This window comes from Chlorocebus sabaeus, chromosome 16, assembly GCF_047675955.1.
Source record: "Chlorocebus sabaeus isolate Y175 chromosome 16, mChlSab1.0.hap1, whole genome shotgun sequence".
Classification (NCBI taxonomy): Eukaryota; Metazoa; Chordata; class Mammalia; order Primates; family Cercopithecidae; genus Chlorocebus; species Chlorocebus sabaeus.
This window is the reverse complement of record NC_132919.1, coordinates 9,530,755-9,553,413: the sequence shown is the minus strand read 5'-3', so window position 1 is coordinate 9,553,413 and position 22,659 is coordinate 9,530,755. Positions and strand designations below refer to the sequence as shown.

At 43.7% G+C, this 22,659-nt stretch overlaps 1 protein-coding gene across 2 annotated transcripts in view; it reads right to left on the bottom strand.

Moving 5' to 3' along the window:
• Positions 1 to 22,659, bottom strand: part of USP43 (ubiquitin specific peptidase 43) — an 83,034-nt gene that overhangs the window by 34,848 nt on the left and 25,527 nt on the right. For both annotated transcript variants that reach the window (XM_008010335.3, XM_008010337.3), the window contains exons 4-9: positions 18,920 to 19,012; positions 16,704 to 16,839; positions 13,429 to 13,564; positions 11,319 to 11,454; positions 7,380 to 7,491; positions 1,054 to 1,157 (exon numbers count right to left, since the gene is read on the bottom strand). In XM_008010335.3, coding sequence (XP_008008526.1) covers positions 1,054 to 1,157; positions 7,380 to 7,491; positions 11,319 to 11,454; positions 13,429 to 13,564; positions 16,704 to 16,839; positions 18,920 to 19,012 — 717 coding nt within the window. The remainder of the gene's footprint in view (positions 1 to 1,053; positions 1,158 to 7,379; positions 7,492 to 11,318; positions 11,455 to 13,428; positions 13,565 to 16,703; positions 16,840 to 18,919; positions 19,013 to 22,659) is intronic.

Sequence of the window (22,659 nt, the reverse complement as noted above, 5' to 3'; positions counted from 1 at the left end):
GTGTAGGTCACAGAACCTTCTGGCTCACCCGCTACCCTGGTTCCTGGTCTCTTTAGAAGGGGAGAGGCCCATCTCAGTCAGGCTGAATTTGGCTGACGGAGTCAGGAAATCAGAGGACCTTACTGAGAACCTGGGGTCTATGGAAAAATAAAGAGAAGTGCCAGACGATTCATTTATAGAGCAGAACTGCCCATAGATGCTGCAATGTCCTGGGGATAGTTTTGCAAGGCCACACGCACCGGCAGGCTATCAAGGTAGCAACCAGAGACACAGCCACACTGGCTTTAAGCCTCAGGCACAGTCCACAATCTCTTACAGTTTAGGACCAATGAATCAGCTGTAGAATCTTCACGTACCCTAGGGAGATATTCCTGTTGAATTCAGGAGCACGGCCGGATTGAACGAATTCGGTGTTCTGTTTTTTTTGGTTTTGGTTTTGGTTTTTTGAGATTGAGTCTTGCTCTGTCACCCAGGCTGGAGTGCAGTGGCGCGATCTCAGCTCACTGCAACCTCCACCTCCCTGGTTCAGGCAATTCCCCTGCCTCAGCCTCCTGAGTAGCTAGGATTATAGGCGCGTGCTACCATGTCCGGCTAATTTTTTTGTATTTTTAGTAGAGATGGGGTTTCACCAAGGGGGCCAGACTGGTCTCCAAATTCTGATCCCAGGCAATCCACCCGCCTCAGCCTCCGAAAGTGCTGGGATGACAGGCGTGAACCACCATGCCCGGCCGAACTTGGGTTTTAGTTAGATCAATCTGGGTTCAAATTTGGACTTGCCTATTAACGAGCTATTTAAGTGTGATCAAGTTAACTAACCTCTGAGAACACTGGTGTCCTCCGCATCTTTGAAGTGGACATAGTAGTGCCTCTTTAGACATAAGAGTTTAGAGCACAGAATATGCCCAGTGATCTAACATAGCGGCTGGTACTGGAGAGGTGAGGGATCAAGAATAGCAAACACTACGAGCAATCTCATTGACACATACCCTCGAAGGACTCTAGTATAATAAGATAGGGTTCACTAACTTACTGAACCTGGACCTTCCCCCTTACCTGTCAACTGCCCAGTGACACAGGGGCCGACTGTCCTTCGGAGACAAATAGCTGCAGGCCACAGAAAGTCCCACAACGCGAATGGAGAACAGAGACCCCAGGTTCTGCCAAGATAAAAACAGATGTAAGTCATTATGTAGCCCCATATTGATTTAAATTAGACTCTAAAGTGGCGCATACATTAAAAAATATAATCATTATTTTCCATAGTGTATTTTGAATATTCCCACAATAATTAGAATTCAAAATTAAGAGACAAAAACCTCTTTTTTTTTTTTTTTTTTTGAGACGGAGTCTCGCTCTGTCGCCCAGGCTGGAGTGTAGTGGCCGGATCTCAGCTCACTGCAAGCTCCGCCTCCTGGGTTTACGCCATTCTCCTGCCTCAGCCTCCGGAGTAGCTGGGACTACAGGCGCCCGCCACCTCGCCCGGCTAGTTTTTTGTATTTTTAGTAGAGACGGGGTTTCACCGTGTTAGCCAGGATGGTCTCGATCTCCTGACCTCGTGATCCTCCCGTCTCGGCCTCCCACAGTGCTGGGATTACAGGCTTGAGCCACTGCGCCCGGCCAAACCTCATTTTTTTTAAAGATTCATACTATACCTTGTAACGCAGTGATCTAATACTGTGTTTAATACGTTAAACCTTCCCCCCAAAAATGAACACAGTGTGTTTAAATAGCAAATGCTTAACTGGGGCAGATACTGGTACATTTAATGGAACATAAATCAATCATGTTAATTAATTTTTAATAGGTAACTTAACCTACTTTATGAAGATGATTATCATCCCCACAATGAGGCAATTTTCTAAAAGCCAGTTTATGTATATTTTACAGGCAAAGTAAATATTTACACATTTTTAAATAAGCCACATAAAGAGATAGCACCTTAGTTATTATTCTAAGATATGTGTTTATTATATTCGAACTTTTCTGAAATTGAAATGAGGATTACAATGACATATTTAATGGAAGATGCTTCTTAACAATTCAATGCAATGAACAACTCAATTTAAAAAATGGGCAAACATTTGAGTAGCTACTTCTCCAAAGAGGTGCAGACGGCCAAGAAGCCCATGCAAAGATCAGCAACATCATTAGTCATTAGAGAAATGCAAATCAAGACCACGTTGAGGCACCACTTCACACCCACTGGGATGGCTATAATTAATTTTTTTTTTTGAGACATTGAAGTCTCACTCTGTCGCCCAGGCTGGAGTGCAGTGGCGCAATCTTGGCTCACTACAACCTCTGCCTCCCGAGTTCAAGTGATTCTCCTCCCTCGGCCTCCTGAGCAGCTGGAATTACAGGTGCCTGCCACCACGCCTGGCTAATTTTTGTATTTTTAGTAGAGATGGGATTTCATCATGTTGGCCAGGCTGCTCTCAACAACTGACCTCAGGTGATCCGTCCACCTCGGCCTCCCAAAGTGCTGGGATTGCAGGTGTGAGCCACCGCGCCCAGACTACAACTAAATGTTTTTGGTGGTGGTGGTGGTCGTCGTGGTTTTTTTTTTCTGAGACGGAGTCTCGCTATGTGGCCCAGGCTGGAGTGTAGTGGCGCAATCTCGGCTCACTGCAAGCTCCGCCTCCCGGGTTCACGCCATTCTCCTGCCTCAGCCTCCTGAGTAGCTGGGACTACAGGCACCCACTACCACACCCAGCTAATTTTTTTTTTTTTTGTATTTTTCGTAGAGACGCGGTTTCACCATATTAGCCAGGATGGTCTTGATCTCCTGACCTCACCCACCTCAGCCTCCCAAAGGGCTGGGATGACAGGCGTGAGCCACCGCACCTGGCCTTTTTTTTTTTTTTTTTAAATGGAAAATAACAAGCATTGGCAAGAATTTGGAGAAACTGGAACCCTTATGTATTGCTGGTGGGAATGTAAAATGGATGGTACCGCTGCTATAGAAAACAGTTCAGCAGTTTCTCAAAAGGTTAAATGTTCAACTACCATGTAACCTTCAATTCTCTCAGGTGTATATCTAAGAGCCGCAAGGAGGGGCTTGAACAGATATTTATACACCAATGTTCACGGCAGCATGATTCACAAGTCAAAAGAAACAAATAACCCAAGTGTCCACCAGCGATGGATAGATAAACAAAATGTGGGATATATACACAACAGAATATTATTTAGCCTTAAAAATGAAGGCAGCCCAGTGCGGTGGTTCACGCCTGTAATCCCAGCACTTTGGGCAACTGAGGCAGGTGGATCACCTGAGGTCAGGAGTTTGAGATCAGCCTGACCAACATGGAGAAACCCTGTCTCTACTAAAAATACAAAAAAATTAGCCGGGTGTTGTGGCGTATGCCTGTAATCCCGGCTACTCGGGAGGCTGAGGCAGGAGAATCACTTGAATCTGGGAGGTGGAGGTTGCAGTGAGCTGAAATCATGCCATTGCACTCCAGCCTGGGCAACAAGAGTGAAACGCCATCTCAAAAAAAGAAAAAAAAAAAAAAAATGAAGGAAATTCTGAGATATGCTACAACATGGATGACCCTTGAAAATATGACATTTAGTGAAATAAGTCAGATGTAAAAAGATAAATATTATATTATTCTAGTTATATAAGGTACCTAAAACAGGAAAATTCATACAGATGGAAAGTAGAATGGTAGTTACAAGGAGCTAGGGAGAGGAGAAAATGGGGAACTGTTGTTTAATAGGTATAAAGTTTTGTTTGTTTGTTTTTGAGACAGTCTTGCTCTGTTGCCCAGGCTGGAGTACAGTGGTGCAATCTCGGCTCACTACAACCTCCACCTCCCTGGTTCAAGTGATTCTCCTGCCTCAGCCTCCCGAGTAGCTGGGATTACAGGTGCCAACCACCACACCTGGCTAATTTTTGTATTTTTAGTAGAGATGGGGTTTCACCGTGTTGGTCAGGCTGATCTCGAACTCCTGACCTCAGGTGATCCGTCTGCCTCGGCCTTCTAAAGTGCTCGGAGTACAGGCGTGAGCCACCACACCCGGCTGTTTTTGTTTTTTAATAGGTATAAAGTTTCTGTTTTGATCGGTATAATGTTTAATAAAGTTTTTGTTGATGATGAAAAAATCGGGGGTATACATAGTAGTGATGGCGATACAACATTGTAAATGTAATTAATATACACTTATGAGTGGTTAAAACAAATAAAAGTATATATCTTTTACCAAAATTTTTTAAAAACATCAACGGGGTCTTCCTTCAAATAAAAGAAATAGATGCTTAAATTTGTCACTGATGATCTTGACAACCAGAAATAAAATAAAACTTTCTTCCAAACTCTGACAAAGGTACAAGGTTGATGCATTTTCTTAAAAACCGTGGAGGAAAGACAGGTTGAATTAGAGGAAAACAAGAGAAAAGCATCGTAATTCCAGGAAAGAGGAACGACACATGGCAGGACAGAAGGACCCGAAACAGACACAGAGAGCTGTGAGCCGACCCCTTTGGCTGTGGGAGCTGAGGTGTGCAGGGAGCATCGGCCCCAAGGCTGGTGGGTAAACTGGAACTGGGCTGCAGGAGTCTTGAGTGTGAAGGGCAGGGAGCTCGTACGTCTAGCCAAACTCTAACCACGTTCTAGTTCATCTACGGCTTCAACAAAGAGGAAATCAACATCTGGAAGTAAGATGACTTCAGGGGCTTTGATTGAGGGTTGGCCGCGGAAAGGTGTTCTCCCTAAGGAGAATGTTAACTTAAATCTGGTGGAGAAAACTCTTTTTCCTCCGCCCCTAATGAAGCCTTGCTGTTTGGATAGCAAAGGCTAGCCATCGTCACAGCACCGACATCTGCAGAGAGGCAGCCTACTCTGCCTACACACAAATAGTGCTGGCCTCACACACCCCCGTTTATAAAATACCATAAAAATGTTTGGGTAGCCAGGCATGGTGGCTCATGCCTGTAATCCCAGCACTTTGGGAGGCTAATGTGGGAGGACTTCTTGAGGCCAGGAGTTTGAAACCAACCTGGGCAACACAGTGAGACCCCCTATCTCTGCAAAAAATTTAAAATAATTAACCAGGCATGATGGCAGGTGCTTGTAGTCCCAGCTACTTGGAAGGATGTGGTGGGAGGATCACTTGAGCCCAGGAGTTCAAGGCTGCAGTGAGCTACGATCACACCACCACACTCCAGCCTGGCCAACAGAGTGGGACTCTATCTCTTTAAAAAAAAAAAAAAAAAAAAATGGAATGACAGCTCTTATTTTTTTCATAACACATGCAAATTAATCCTATCCAGTAAATTGGTCATGTTTGTAAGAAACTTTCCCGTTCTCTATTCTTGGCTAGGGAGGCTTATATCCAAAGCTTCAGTACACATATGTTTAATCTCTTCAGTTCAATGTTGAGACTCCTGAACATATTGTCTTCAAATGACTATATTCGAACCAGTATTTAATATAGTATTAAAAGAATTATGGGTTAAACGGGTGGGCTAGGCTGGAAGCCTCACAACCCTCTAGAACACATTACTCCTACAGAAAATCATGTCTGACCATACATTTACCTGTGAAACTGTGGAAAAGCATCTGCAGCTAAGTCAAAGCTTGCCTGTATTAGGATTTTGCTGGCCTCACTGATTGCTTGATCCACTTCTGAAATTGAAATTGGGCCGGGCACAGTGGCTCATACCTGTAATCCCAAAACTTTGGGAAGCTTAGGCGGATGGATCAACTGAGCCCAGGAGTTCAAGACCACCCTGGGCAAAATGGTGAAATGTCTCTAACAAAAAAAAAAAAAATTAGCTGGGTGCGGTGCCACACACCTGTAGTCTCAGCTACTCAGGATGCAGAGATGGGAGGATCACTTGAGCCTGGGAGGTCAAAGATGCAGTGAGCCATTACCACACCACTGCACTCCAGCCTGGGTGTCAGAGTGATACCCTGTCCCAAAAATAAAACAAAGCTGAAATGACTGCAAAGGTATGGAGGCAAAAGTACAGGTGTGGCCGGGCACGGTGGCTCACACCTGTAATCCCAGCACTTTGGGAGGCTGAGGAGGGAGGATCACGAGGTCAAGAGATTGAGACCATCCTGGCCAACATGGTAAAATCCCATCTCTACTAAATATACAAAAATTAGCTGGGCGTGGTGGCGCTCACCTGTAGTCCTAGCTACTTGGGAGGCTGAGGCAGGATAATCACTTGAACCTGGGAGGCAGAGGTTGCAGTGAGCCAAGATCACGCCACTGCACTCCAGCCTGGTGACGGAGTGAGACTCCAGCTCCAAAAAAAAAGAAAAAAAAAGTACAGGTGTGTGAGCAGGTAAGAGTAAGGACAGCTGAGTTAAATGCTCACATGAAAATGGTTTCATGTATTGCAATAATCAGTAGCTTAAGGTTTGGGAGAAGGCAAAACTCTCGCTGGATAGACTGACCTACTTGCAGAGGAGTTTCTAATTTGGGCCCTTTGGTGGATCTGCTCTACAATACATTGAACAAAATCCTTCAGAGATAAAAGTTGGGACAAATGTAGTGAAGGTTTTTAACAAAGTGTTATTTGGTATAAATCCTAAATCAAACATATGGTTTTTGCTGAGCAGGAAGGAGCATGAATTATGAGGAATTATCTCTGAGATAAGATCTGTGTGTGCTCCAAATAAAAAGCTTTTACTATGGGAATAGTTAGGGGAAAACAGGAATCTGACGCAACTGACCTGTCCCTAAAAATTTCAACATCTTCAAGCAACCATCAGAATAGTTTCTCTTATTATAGGAGCTAAAAAAAAAACAATCAATGGTTCTTAAACATGCTGTTTTTGTTTGGAAACTATCAATCTGAGAATAAATAAACAAGGCAAATATTGTTTTCCTTTGAGTTATCTTAGTTTTTAAAAAATCTGGACAAAATTATTTTAACATCTAGATTTTCATATTTGGACATAATCATTTTAATTTTCCACAGAAATTCTATCTCAAGTCCCTTGAAATTGTTGATTTAAACATATAGTTGCAATTTATTACAATATGCTGTCTTCTAGGAAAAACTATGGTAAGCCATAAACATACAAAATTGGGAATAATAATGTAAACGCTTAGCGAGTGATGGAAAATGTGAAAAAAAAACTTTTGTAATGTAAATGCCATTTTCCCAATGGTGTTTTGAAAGATTTAATAAGAAAAAGCTCTGTCCATGAAAGGTATTTTATAATGGCACAAAAGTAAAACACCACAGACTATAAGATGGTTACTTCTACTTGCACACAGATCTAAGTCATTTTATAAAACAGTATGAGCACTCTTTAACAGCAAATTCTCCTCTCCTGAGCTACCCTAAATTCCAACCCTCCCAATACACACACCCACACACACACATGCACACACACACACACACACACACCACTGACCTGTACAGGGGCCTCACTCTTCATAAGATGGCGGACCTTGCTGAGGATAGACTGCTGGAGCTGGGCCCAGGAAACAGCTCTATCTTCCCTTATCAGGAAGGGTGGCCCAAACCTGAAAATCCAAGGAAATCAGGTTATCCCAGCAAAGGAAAAACCAGCAACATCCACCAGTCATGAGTGGTTGTTCTACCCCTGGCTTCCTCTCAATAGGATAAGTGACGAGTTAACAGCCAAGCACAAAAACTCAACAGCGAAAAAACAAAGAACCCCATTTGAAAATGGGCAAAGGATCTGAATAGACGTTTCTCAGAAAGATACATGTAGCCAACAGGCATATGAAAAAATGCTCAGCGTTACTAATTATCAGGGAAATGCAAGTCAAAACCCCAGTGAGATATCATCTTACCCCAGTTAGGATGGCTATCATCAAAAAGACAAGAAATAACAAATGCTGGTGAGGATATAGAGAAAAGGGAACTCTTATACACTCTCGGTGGGAAAGGAGACACCGTGGAGAACAGCATGGATGTTCTTCAAAAAACTAAAACTAGAACCGCCATATGACCCAGCCATTCCACTACTGGGTATTTATCCAAAGGAAAGATTATGCCCTCCTGTGTTTATTGCAGGGCTATTCACAATAGCCAAGATTCTAAATCAACCTAAGTATACATCAGTGGATGAATGGAAAAGAAATGAACAAGGAAATGTAATCTATATACATAATGGAATACTATGCACCCATGAAAAAGGAATGAAATCCTGTTGTTTGTGGCAAGATGGATGAGGCTGGAGGACATTATGTTAAGTGAAATAAGTTAGGCACAGAAAGATAAATACTGCTTGTACTCACGCGTGTGGAATCTAAAAAAATTAATGTCATAGAAGTAGAGTAGAATAGTAGTTCTGCTAGAGGCTGGGAGGGGCTGGTGGGAGCTAGGAAAAGGTTAGGTAATGAATAAAAATTATAGCTAGATAGGAGAAATAAGCTCTAGTGTTCTACAGCAGTACAGAGTGACTGTTGTTCACAATAATTTACTGTATGTTTTCAACAGCTAGAGCATAGGATTTTGAATCTTCCCAACATGAAATGATAAATGTTTGAGGTGATAGTTATGCCAATAACCCTGATTTGATCATTACACACTATATATATGTATCAAAATATCACTCTGTACCCCATAAATATGTATAATTATGTGTCAATTAAAAATAATGTAAATGGTTTTTAAAGCTAAACACAATCCAAAATTGCCAATCAGAGAACCTTGTAACAAATGGAGACATTGCAGTGTAAACAGAGGCCCAGTGATACAAAGCCAGATAGATACTGCTATGTAAACAGATTACTCCAAATGACCAGCTAGCTGGCAAAATCTCTTCCCCACAGCAGGGAGTACAGGAAGAGAACCTTGGAGCCAGGGGAAGGCAAGGCAGAGACATAAATCCAGATGACACAACCGTTGGTTTGGGGTATCAGGAACATTCTCATCACTGGGGATGGTATCCATGTCCCAACACAGTAAGCGCACAGCAGTGAGCTCACGGTGTATGGGATGCTGGGTGAGGCTGCACCTGCGGGCCCTAACTCTGCTGTGGGTACTCCTGGACGAATCACTAGCCACTCACTGCTTCCTGGCCTCGCTGAAGCCTATGTGAAGACCCAGTGAGGTAAGAATGTGACACTGTTCAATAAAATTGGCTAAAGCAGAGCACAAGTATGAGGCGATCTGTCTGGACAGGCAAGGGCACTGTGCGTCCATTGTTGTGTGGACAGATCAGCTGACTTAATCCATCCTGTACTGTGCCGCGTTCCAAGTTTTTATTTAAACAATGCTTGCTTATCGCAGGAACTAGCTATAACCTTGAACATAACCTTTGAGTGCACAATTATTCCCTTAGGGTAAAGTTCCAGAAGTAGAAAGGCAAGACTAAAGCTCTTTCTTCCCAAATTGTCCTCTGAAAAAGCCATACCAATTTACCTGATTTCCCGGACCCCGGCCCAGAATGAGCATTATCAATTTCTAAAAATTATTTAACAATCTAAAAGGTTAAGAATAGTATCTTGCTATTGCAACCAGAATTTCTTCTACTACGAATGATGCTGAATTTTCTTTTTTTTTTTTTTTTTGGAGACGGAGTTTTGCTCTTGTCGCCCAGGCTGGAGTGCAGTGGCGCAATCTCAGCTCACCACAACATCTGCCTCCTGGGTTTAAGCCATTCTCCTGTCTCAGCCTCCCGAGTAGCTGGGATTACAGGAGTGCACCACACCTGGCTAATTTTATATTTTTAGTAGAGACAGGGTTTCTCCATTTGTCAGGCTGGTCTCCAACTCCCAACCTCAGTCCCGGCCTTCCAAAGTGCTGGGATTACAGGCGTGAGCCATTGTGCCAGGCTGATGCTGAATATTTTAACCTATGCTTGTATTTCTTCTGTGAACTAATGTCAATCTCTGTGGTTCATTTCACCAAGGATATTTATCTCCTTAATTTTCGAGAGCTGGGATTTATAGGATGGACATAAATCCTTCGCCTCTCACATGACATAAATATATTTCCTTGTTTGCCCTTTGCCTTTCAAATTTGCTTTTAGTTTAAATTTTTAAATATATTTGAAACATCAGCCTTTTCCTTTACAGCCTCCTGACTTTCATGTTAAACTAGCCCCCACCCAAGGACATAAATATTCTCCCATGTTGTCTTTGTTTTTTTAATTTATTTTTTATTTATTAATTTTTTTTTTTTTTTTTTGAGACAGAGTATCGCTCTGTTGCCCAGGCTGGAGTGCAGTGGTGCGATCGCAGCCGACTGCAACATCTGCCTCCTGGGTTCAAGCGATTCTCCTGCCACAGCCTCCCAAGTAGCTGGAACTACAGGTGCACGCCACCACCCCCGGCTAATTTTTTGTATTTTTAGTAGAGACAGAGTTTCACTGTGTTAGCCAGGCTGGTCTCGAACTCTTGACCTCGTGATCCACCCACCTCGGCCGTCTTTAAGTTATATTATGGCTTCCTTTTCTAGAGTTACCTCTCTAGTCAACCTGAAATTTATACGTGTGAATCCACAGCAGGAGTTAAAAGTTGACTATTTAAAATAAAAAGAAACAAAGAAATCAATTAGCCCAATTAGCCCAGCCTTACCTTTGAATAATTCATTCACTGTCTAGTAATATGAAATAGACCATAATTCTGAAATTATTAAAATATTGTAATACAGGCAGAAGAATATACAATTAAATCAGTCAAACAGAATAGGCCACCTGTCTATAAGTATTTATTGTATGATAAAAATGATATATTTCATATTACTAGAGAGTTGATGAATTAATAAGTAAGGCTGGGCTAATTGATTTTTACAAACTGAGCTAATTAATAATATTTTAATTATTAGAATAATCTATCATTTTGTTTTTACCAGTTTCTTATTCAAGCTACATTTTAGAAACATTTTATCCCTCTAAATATATCTTAATGTAATTCTGTCTTTTAAACACTTTACTGGGGCTATATAAGAAAGCTATCTGTTTTTGTATATTTGTTATATAACCCATCAATTTCCTGAACCCTTTCCTCACTGCCAATCACTTTCCAGTTCTTGGTTTTCTAGACAGACAACCAAAGTATCACCTCTTTTCTTATAGCCAGTTTCTTTTAGCACTGCACCGCCTAGGTATTACAATATAGAACAATAGTGGTGAGGGCAGTGAAAACTGTTCCTCTGATTAATAGGAAGGCCTCTGATGTTTGATGGTTAGGAATGACAATGTTAGCCAAACGCTTAAGGCAGATATTTCTAATCCTCTTAGTCAGAAAGGACCCTACTTCTGGCTCCTACTTGATTAACCTTGGGAATAAATATTTAATTTTACTCTAGACAGGCTCCCAAGCACAGGTCTACAAATCCCAGACACCACATGAAAAAAGAATAAAGTGAAACATACCTGCTAGCCTGCTGCCCTGACCCCACCAAGTTACAGAAGAGGATTAGCACCTTGCTCTCACTGTGGAGAGAGAGGGAGAATCGCTGGCCCTCACGGGCTGCCAGGCGTGGGGAGACCGACAGACCCAGTGGATGAGCTGGAGGAGAGAGAATGACATTCGTTCATATTCCTAAAGGAGCTGCTTTCCTGGGTCAGAGCCTTAGCTTCTCTAGTCCCTCTTTCTCTTTGAGCACCTATTAACCACCAACGGGGGGCCACTAGAGGGTTTTAGGGGAGGAGATAATGAGGTTCATGGCATTTGTGCCATCTGACACCTGGCATACGAACATCAAGAATATGGTGGTGAATTTGCAATTGTGTTCACCCAATAGTTTTTTGTTTGTTTGTTTGAGACAGAGTCTCGCTCTGTCCCCCAGGCTGGAGTGCAGTGGTGCAATCTCGGCTCACTGCAAACTCTGCCTTCCAGGTTCAAGTGATTCTCCTGTCTCAGCCTCTCCAGTAGCTGGGATTGTGGATGTGCACCACCATGCCCAGCTAATTTTTTTGTATTTTTAGTAGAGATGGGGTTTCACCATGTTGGCCAGGCTGGCCTTCAACTCCTGACCTCAAGTGATCCTCCTGCCTTGGCCTCCCAAAGTGTTGGGATTTCAGGCGTGAGCCACTGTGCCCAGCCATCACCCTATAGTTTTAAAACAGGAACAAGAATTTAACTAATATTTTTCAAGGCACCTGAAAAATACTCCAAAATAATTTTGGTTGCTTTTATGACTTCATTACAGAGCCCCAGGGTATCCACTCTTTTAGAAAGCCAATAGAAGAAGTATACAGAGATGGGTGAGAATCTCTACCAATGAGGAAGTAGAGGAATTGGACTATCCTCCATTTGCATCTCAGTTCTGAACTGTTGACTTTAAAGGAAAAGATGTGTCCACCATGATTGAATTTGACAGGAGAACTTGTTTCACTGGGTTGTAACATAGTCAGTGTCAGTTAATGTCTTGTTCTAGATTCCTATGCCCAGCATCTCCCTGTCGACTCAGAGAACTGCGAACATCCAGTTCCTATAGCCTGCTACCTAGGCCGGCTAAAACATGGAGCCAGGGCATAGGAATCATCTGGGGTATAATGTCACACTGGCATAGGGTCCTTTAAATATGGGCCTTCAGGCTGGGCGCGGTGGCTCATGCCTGTAATCCCAGCACTTTCGGAGGCCGAGGCAGGTGCATCACCTGAGGTTAGGAGTTTGAGACCAGCCTGGCCAACATGGTGAAACTCCATCTCTACTAAAAATACAAAAATTAGCTGAGCGTGGTGGCAGGCACCTGTAGTCCCAGCTACTTGGGAGGCTGAGGCAGGAGAATCACTTGAATCCGGGAGGCAGAGGTTACAATGAGCTGAGATCGTGCCACTGTACTACAGCCTGGGTGACAGAGCGAGAAACCATCTCAAATATACATATATATGTCTCAAATATATATATATTTATATATGGGTCTTCTTCACTAGCAACTTGGCCAACATGTATCCTGACCTACAAATAAAAAGGACTGTTAGAAATTGACCATGTTAGCCAGTCTATGGTATAGGAAAAACAAGCATTAAGAAGTGGAACTATTTTGTTAAAAAGTCATTTAATAAACTCTTTAACCATGTACTGCTCAAATTTGTAGACATTTTACTTCACACACAAACCTTGACCCATAGGAATCCTGACGGCAAAGATGACTCCAGCATTTATACCAAATGGTGGTTCTCAAAGTGTGGTTCCTGGACCAGCAGCATCAGCATCACCTGGGAACTTGGTTAGATGTGCAAACTCTTAGGCCCCACCCCAGGCCACCCAAATCAAAAAGTCTGTGGGGCAGGGTCCAGAAATCTGCTTTTGCATACCCTCCAGGTGATTCTGATATTCACTAAGGTTTTGAGAATCCCTGTATTAGCTGAATAATTTTTAATAGCAACCATCTGCACACAACAAATGCCAGGGATAATAAGTCTGACTGTTCCAAGTGCTAAAACTGGATGTTTTATGCCTTTGCACCTAAAGAGTATCCTCTGAAACCTGTAACTCATCATAGCCAAATAAAATTGTGTAAAGCACCTGTTATACCTGAGAGAGTCCCCTGGCTGGGTGAGGGAGGAACTTGAAAGGCATACACATTATCTCCCTCTGCAATAGTATTCAGGTCCTCTTCATCGAAGAAAGACCGCTGGAATCCACTGGGATACAGTTCAACTAAGATCACCTGAAATGAGAAAGATCATTTTCCCTCTTGATTTCTGAAAGAGAAATCAACAGGTAAGAAATCTAAAAGTGACTGATGGTCAACACCCATTTTCACCCTTTCCTTCCTTCTAATTGGCTACTTCTTTTCAGTAGTAAGGCATAGTAGATATAACAATCAGATTGTCCACAGACATCTCAAGTGTGACAAAAAAAAGAAACTGAAAAAAAAAAAAAAAATCTAAGTTTTATACCCAGCTAAACAAGCACAGAAAAACGACAACAAAATAAAGCCCTCCTCATGTGAACAAATAGTGAGTGTTTACTACAGAGTGAAAGAATTTCTGAATAGGTTTACTAACCTTTTTTCACATGATTGCATACATAAAAAAATATTTTTACCAAACTTTGAAGTAAATAGGAGATGGTTTGGTAGCAGAGTAGAGGGGTGACTACTGTGGTGGCCCTGACTGCCCTACACCCAACTCTGCTACCCCGAAGGCTGAAGAAATCAATATCTCAGCACACATAACCTATTCAAGGTACACTGCCTGGGAAGTTCTCTTCAAAAAGATGCATTTCAGGGCTGAGCACAGTGGCTCATGCCTATAATCCCAACACTTTGGGAGGCTGAGGAGGGAGGGTCACTTGAGCCCAGGAGTTCAAGACCAGCCTGGGCAACACAGCAGGACCCCATCTCTACACAATTTTTATTTTTTAAATTAGCCAGGCATAGTGGCATGAGCCTGTAGTCCCAGCTACTCAGGAGGCTGAGGTGGGAGGATCCCTTGAGCCCAGGAGTTCAAGGCTACAGTAAGTTATGATCACACCCCTGCACTCCAGCCTGGGCAACAGAGGAAAATCCTGTCATTCATTCATTCATTTATTCATTCATTCATGAATAAATACATAGATTTCAGGATTTACAAACCTGAATCAAAGAGAAAACTTGAATTGTAGGAGAAATGATGAACCAAAGAAAATGGCAAATATTATCGACTATATAAAGCTAAAATAATAACTATTACTACTATTACAGTTGGAGGTAGAGACGGGATTAAAATACTGGACAATAATATCTAAATCAAAAAGGTATAAGGGGATTTAATGCCACGCCAAGATCCTTGTGTTACATGGGAAGATTAACATTAGACTAGTAATTACACAAGTTGACATTTTAATAACCACTGAAAGAATGGAAATATAATGTATATGTACTTCATCCCAGAAGAGATGAAAATAAAGAAAAATTGCTCAATCTAAAAGAATCATCTTCTAAAAGAAGAAGACCACTCAATCTAAAAATTGGGGGTGAGGGGGCAATACAAAATAGAAAAACAGGGTAAATAGCATAAGATGACATAAATAAATCCAAATACAGGCCGGGCACGGTGGCTCACACCTGTAATCCCAAGACTTTGGGAGGTTGAGGTGGGCAGACCACGAGGTCAAGAGATCGAGACCATCCTGGCCAATACGGTGAAACCCCATCTCTACTAAAAACACAAAAAATTAGCCGGGCATGGTGGCAGGCGCCTGTAGTTTCAGCTACTTGGGAGGCTGAGGCAGGAGAATCACTTGAACCTGGGAGGTGGAGGTTGCAGTGAGCTGAGATCGTGCCACTGCACTCCAGCCTGGTGACAGAGTGAGACTCCGTCAATAATAATAATAATAATAATGATAATGATAGAAAAATAAATCCAAATACATATATCTATGATTTTAGATTATATAAATGCAATACACTTGCCAGCTAAAGAGAACAAAACATCAAAATGACTTTAAGTTTCAGTGGAAATGCTCATCCCACACTGAAATCCCCAAGTGATTCTCATCTCCCTGAACCAACACATCACGCCTCTCAAATTCCTGCTGGATTTTTCATGCTCTTAATTATTCAAACGCTCCCTCTCACAGACTCCTCCCTTTTGATCTTTTCTTACGACCACTTTCTCCCCAGGACTCTCACCCACTGTCCCCGTCTCTCTCCGTCTCTTTCAATAACTTCCCATAGTGCCCTTTAGAGTTTACAAAGCGAGATACACACATTTCCGCCGCTACCTGGGAGAGTCATAAATATTCTAGGAGGGGCGATAGAGGTCAGAGCGATTGATTGGGCAGGGTCAGAAAGGAGCCCACTGGGGTGATGGGGAGGCTGAGGAAGCATGGAGGTTATAGGAATATAGCTATGAATGTAGAGAAAGCCAGCACACCACAATCTTCAGGTAGGTAGACGTTATTGTATGCGTGGCATGTCTTCCCAACGAGGTTAAAAATAGTTTTTGATTTGAAAAAAATCCCATGAGATAGTCAGGGAAGTGTCAATTTTCCATTTCACAGTTAAGGACACAGAGCCAATCGCGTACTGCGTCCAGGCTCAGAAACCTAGGGAGCTACTGAATCACCCCGAGGGCTGCTCCCATCCTGCCACGTGGCTTGGCGCCACCATGGCCTCTTCCCTATTCCTCATGAGGGCCCCTCCAGGCACCGTGAATCCAATCCCTTTACCAGGACTCATTTGAAAAGAAAACAAGCAGAACACAGCCATCCCAGCTTCCCCCAGATGTTCTCTCTCATGTCACACATCCTCAGTTCTCTCAGCAGGTCCTCCTGTTTCACTCACTGTTCCTTTAGTGTCCTGGTTTATATTCCCAAGACTGAAAATACACAGTGGTGACTTGGGCTATGAAGTCAAACCATCGAAATCCAAATCCTGGCTCAGCCACTTACTAGCTAGTGACGTTGGGCAAGTCACTTAACCTCTCAGGGCTTCTTTATTCCCCATTAGTAAGATGAGGATAATGGTAATGTCTACTGCACAGGACACCTGTGATTAAACCAGGCATGAATAGAAAGGTCACAGTACAGTGCCTCACACTTAGTAAGCACTACCTAGGGATAGCTATTGTTGGAATTATTATGATCATCATCGTCATCGCCTTCTTGGAAGGCAAAGGTGTTCTTTTCTGGCCATTCTGTGTCAATTCAGGGAGAAGTCAAGGCCCAGTCATCCCAGACGCCAGGCACTACTAATCAAACAGAAACCCATGAGTCATGCTGGAGTCACCTGGGAACCACAAATTGGCCTAAAGAGCCTAGACAGCTGGCTCACTTAGCATTCTGTCATCCAAGGACCAGGCCCCAGTGCAATTCTATCGCACCTCATCTGCAGGGACGCCTCCTTCCTCTGCAACCATCCTCCTCAGGACTGCCACTGTGCTGAGGATTGGCACGGCCAGGCCAACCCGCAGGAACCGCTGGCTCTTAGAGGGGAAGACCAAGGTGACACTCAAGAACCTGGAAAACAGGAAGGGGCAACACCCTTAAAAGACTGACAGGAACTGTGAACGACATTGTTGATGATGGATCAAGGCTGGGCACAGTGGCTCGCACCTGTAATCCTAGCACTTTGGGAGGCTGAGGCGGCTGGATCACCTGAGGTCCAGAGTTCGAGACTAGCCTAGCCAGCATGGTGAAACCCCGTCTCTACCAAAAGTACAAACAAATTAGCTGAGTGTGGTGGCAGGTGCCTGTAATCCCAGCTACTGGGGAGGCTGAGGCAGGAGAATCGCTTGAACCTGGGAGGCACGGGTTGCAGTGAGCAGAGATGGCACCACTGGACTCCAGCCTGGGTGACAGAGCGAGACTCCACCTCAAAAAAAAAAAAAAAACAAAAGAAAGATAATGGATCAAGTTCAGCACGTAGTTAATCTCTACTTCCTGGTTGTGTCCCTGTACTTGGTACATTGTCACCAGGTGGCAGGGTAGAGCCAAATCTTCTAAGCTACTTTTCTAGCGAGTTGGGGGGAAAAAAGTATTTGATTAAGAATCACCATAGAGATGTCCAATCTCAAGGCTCTAGTTGATAAATAGATAAGCTTAAACAAAAACAAACTCCACAGTTTGAAAATTAAAGCCGTCAAGGTGTTTTTTCCAGTACAAATCAACACTACTGATGACATTCTCCTTAATGAGAGTCTCCTTTGGAAATCTTCGCTTCTCCTTCCCACCAGCATATGAAGGCCCAGTCTTGAAGCCACTGTTTCTCTTGATCTGTACTCCACTAACTGCCCAAGTCACACAGGTAACTAATTAATAGAGCTGGGATTTGAACCTGGGCCGTCTGGCTCCTGAGTCAATGGTCTTAACCCCTGTGCTGCGCTGTGTCAGGCTGGGAGTCTTAGATCATCACATCTATAAGTTGACATTATCTGATGGTGTCACTGATGATAGACAGCACAAGCCATGTTCCAGTATAAGCCAATAGTTATATTTCTAGTGCAGAATATCAGCAGCACAGGATTTTAGAGCAGAAAGGGAGATTGAGTTGCCGAGGAAGGCCTTCTGAAGATGTCATGTCTGCAGCTGCATCCTAAAGGCAGGAGATGTCAACAGGCACAGGGTAAGAGAAATGGCACTTCGGGAGGTGGGGAACATAAAGAGGAAATGCCTCTGTTCCGATGCCAGAAAAGACACCCCACATAGAAGCTTACCCACATGCCAGGACACGGTCATTGGCCTTTTGCCTTCCTGGTCACTGCAAAGGTTTGGGCTTACTTTTTTTTTTTCTTTTGAGGTGGAGTCTCGCTCTGTCGCCCAGGCTGGAGTGCAGTGGCCGGATCTCAGCTCACTGCAAGCTCCGCCTCCCGGGTTTACGCCATTCTCCTGCCTCAGCCTCCCGAGTAGCTGGGACTACAGGCGCCCACCACCTCGCCTGGCTAATTTTGTGTATTTTTTAGTAGAGACGGGGTTTCACCGTGTTAGCCAGGATGGTCTCGATCTCCTGACCTCGTGATCTGCCCATCTCGGCCTCCCAAAGTGCTGGGATTACAGGCTTGAGCCACCGCGCCCAGCCTGGGCTTACTTTTATAGAACTTGGCCCATGGTGCCTGTTACCCAGCCCTACCTCCACTTTTCTTTGTCACTCATCTTCCCCAAACAACCCTTTTCCTCTTTCTTTGCTCCTTAAAGATATCTTTTTCCTACACCTTCCCAGAGAAGAAAATAGATTTTTGAAATTGAAATAAAGCTGGGGGAAAAAAAAAAAAAAGCAGGTGGCCACAGATTTTCTCTAGTTTGCCTCCGTGTGACCAAGTGAGACTAAAGGGTCCGTGCCAGCTTCTGAATGGGCCACAGGCCTAAGTCTGGCAATTGTGCCAAACATTCATAATTCCTTCCTCAGCTAGAGAAGGGACACAGCAACCTTTTACTCTGCCAATTTCAATAGTTGAATGTCATCCAGCTATAGAGCTGGTTTCCAGAGAAATGCTGGCTGAGAAGCAAAGGAGAGAAAATGGCAGGTGTGAGGCCAGAAGGTTCCCCGTAATGAGTAAGGATGGAAGTCAAGTTCACTGGGCAAGCCACGACACTCACGTACCTCGTCTGGCGCAAGGGGATAGGTAGGGACACACACAGGAAAGGATCGAAGGTGTTGCTCTGTTTCAGGCAGTGGGGACAAGTCAAGGAAGATCTGTGAGGGTGAGGAACAGAGGCGAACGTTTAATCACACGTAAACAATTTGGCGGTAAAATTCAATACAGAATTATCCTTGCATTTCCACTCCCAGTGATTCCACTCCTAGGTATATACCCAGAAGAATTGAAAACAGGTGTTCAAATACTTGTATACAAGTGTTCATAGCTGCTCCATTCACAATAGTTAAGATGGGAACAATCCAGCTATCCATCAACAGACAAATGGGTAAACAGAATATAGTACATCCACATAGTGGAATACAACTCAGCCACAGAAAGGAATGAACCCCGGTCCATACTACAATGTGGATGAACCTTGAAAACAGTAAGTTAAATGAAAGCAGCCAGGCATGAAAGGGCACATATTGCATGATCCCGCTTATATGAAGGATCCAGAACAGGTAATGCCATAGACACAGAAAGCAAATTGGTGGCTGCCAGGAGCTGAGGGAAGGGAGGATGAGGCTGACTGCTGACTGGGTACCAGGTTTTATTTTGGGGTGATGAAATGTTTAGGAACTAGGAGGTGGTAGCCGCACAACACCGTGAATGTACATGTCCCTGAATTGTACGCTTTAGAGTGTTTAACTTCATGTTACAGGACTTTCACCTCCATTTTTTGTAAAAGGGAAAAGAAACTTTAGGACATATATAAATGCACTGAGTATGGGAAGGGAAGCTATAACCCGTCCCTGCCATACAAACCCCACATGCCAACTTCCAGGCTGAAGGGATCTCAGGGCCATCTCTTCCCCTGCTTCTCAGCCTCCCTGTGCCCCAGAACCACAGAAAGCTTTTTAAAAAAATTCCAATGTCCAGGCCCCACTCCCAGAGATTCTGTTTCAAGGTGGGTAGAGAGGGGTCCGGACATCAAAATCTTGCTAAAATCCTGAGAGCTTTTAAGCTCCCCAAATGACCCTAGTGTTCCGTAGTAGAGAACTACTGGCATTGCCCACCCTCCTTACTATACAGAAGAAGAAACAACAAGAAGTCGCTCCTTAAAGTAATAACTAACATTGCAATAGCGTTTACTAAGAATCGAGCATCATTCTGAGCCCTGAGCATAGATGAATCCATTTACAACCCATAGCAACTGATATTACGCCCATTTTACAGAAGAGAAATCTGAAGCACAGCGAGGTTAAGTAATCTACTGAAGAACACACAGCTCTTAAGGAAGAAAGCTAGGCTCGGTTTCCAGACTCCATGCTCATATCATTCCTGTGTTCTTTAGTAGAAATCAGTGAGGTGTCAATTGGTTCAGAGTAGATACACATAATGTTCATTTATATTCTTTCAACTCTTTTAAACTTAATACTCCCTTACCTTAAAATGGAGCTCTGAAAATGAAATGCAACATTTTTTTTTTTTTTTTTTTTTTGAGATGGAGTCTCACATTGTCACCCAGGCTGGAGTGCAACGGCGTGATCTCAGCTCACTGCAACCTCTGCCTTTCGGGTTCAAGCGATTCTCCCTACTCAGCCTCCTGAGTAGCTGGGATTACAGGTGCCCGCCACCACGCCCAGCTAATTTTTTGTATTTTTTTCAGTAGAGATGGGGTTTCGCTATGTTGACCAGGCTGGTCTTGAACTCCTGACCTTGTGATCCACCCCCCTCAGCCTCCCAAAGTGCTGGGATTATAGGCGTGAGCCACTGTGCCCAGATGAAATGCAACTTTTATATTCCACATGGACATACCAATTTTCTTTCTCTTATCATATGATGCGAGGGATTTCTCTGCATGCTACGTTACTAATCGTAAAAATCTACATTAACTTCTCTGGGGACACAGAACAAGACCGCCCTGGCAGTCTGACTCTGAAGTCCATACTCTTAGCTCTGTATGACATTACCGGGATAAGTCAGCAAGTAAAGCCAAAGCTGGTATCAGAACAGGTTTCCTGAGTCCTTGTGGAAAATGCCCGTCTTGTTTGATTGGTTTTCCACTGAGCAGACAAATAGGAAAATCCAGGGACAAACAGGAACATAAAGGGGAGGGTGCTGCCTGAGGCACTCTTGGGTGATCTGTCCATTACAAGTCAGTTATCTTGGATACAACTTATCAGACCATCAACCTGATTACAGAAAACAGGCCCCAGTACTGGACATTCCATCGCCCCTGCTGCCTCAGGTCATTTGCCTTTGGGAGACCCATGGTAGTTAGTGTCTTTGTTGAAAGCACTGTATCAGACAGTGAGTACCAGCCAGCCAGAAACCCAACATTTCTGGGGTCTCCTCTGCCACTGCATCTCTCCTCCAATCCTTCTCCACCTCTGTCCATCACGTACCTAGGCAAAAAATTGGCCTGAAGGAGATACTTGGGTCATTGGGAAATCCCCAAATTCCCATTTCACAAGTATGTAAACCAATGAGAGAGAATGTTTTTCATTGACGTCTTCGTGTTTTTCAGCCTGCTAAAACTATGCCGGGTTGCATTCTTCTTGAAGCATTGCAACATGTGAAACCAGTTCAGGAATATGACTTTTTACATTGAGCCACCAACTGCTATCTGCTAGCAAGCGATGAGTGGTTTGTAGAAAAACAAATCGAATGGGCAAATTTTATATTGAAAGGATGAAAATGGGCCGGGCGCGGTGGTTCATGCCTGGAATCCCAGCACTTTGGGAGGCCGAGGCGGGGGATCGCCTGAGGTCAGGAGCTTGAGACCAACCTGGTCAACATGGTGAAACCCCATCTCTACTAAAATTACAAAAATTAGCCAGATGTGGTGGCGGGTGCCTGTAATCCCAGCTACTTGGGAAGCTGAGGCAGGAGAATCGCTTGCACCCGGGAGGTGGAGGTTGCAGTTGCAGTGAGCTGAGATCGTGCCATTGCACTACAGCTTGGGCGACAAAAGCAAAACTCTGTCTCAAAAAAATGAAAATAAAATAAAATAAAGAATGAAAAAGTATAATGTTTTCATAAGAAACTATAGGAAAGATGTGAAATATATCCATGTATCAAAGGTTGAGAAATGAGGACAGACTGATGTGACCAACATCTGGAAGAAGATGGAGAGGCAGCTTCACTTTTACAAAAAGCTCTGGCCACGTTACCAGGCTACAGCAATATACCCCAATGTGGCCTGACGGATGCCTCCGTTCTCCCCATTCGCTCCAGGACATTCACAGTCCTGCCCTGTTGTCTCGCAAGCGCACTCACGGGGAACAGGAACAGAAAATCACCCCACTGCCTTTCAATGTTCACAGGCCCATTTCCCTAAGTTATTCATTCTCCTTGTCAAATTGCTTCTGTTACAAAGCTAACCCTGTCAGTGCTACTAAAACTCAGGGCTGCAGTTTGCTTTTCCACCTGCTACAAATGCCCACCAATGAGCCCTAGGCTTTGCCCCTGAATTTCTTGTCACTCTGCCCTTTAACTGCTGCCAAATACACACACATCTTTCACCTCAAACCCAGTCCACTTTACCTGCTCACTGGACAGTGGATCTGACGTCTACGCAAACAGCAATAATTATGCCAATACATAAGCAAGATCTCACCTTTCGAAGATCTGTTCTGAGGAAGCCTTCAAAAACATCCTTAGACTTTCTGTGGATAAAGGCTATGAAGGACATGAAGAACTTTTGCACACACACACACAGACACACTCCTCCAGCCAAAACTCCAACATAGCCACAATC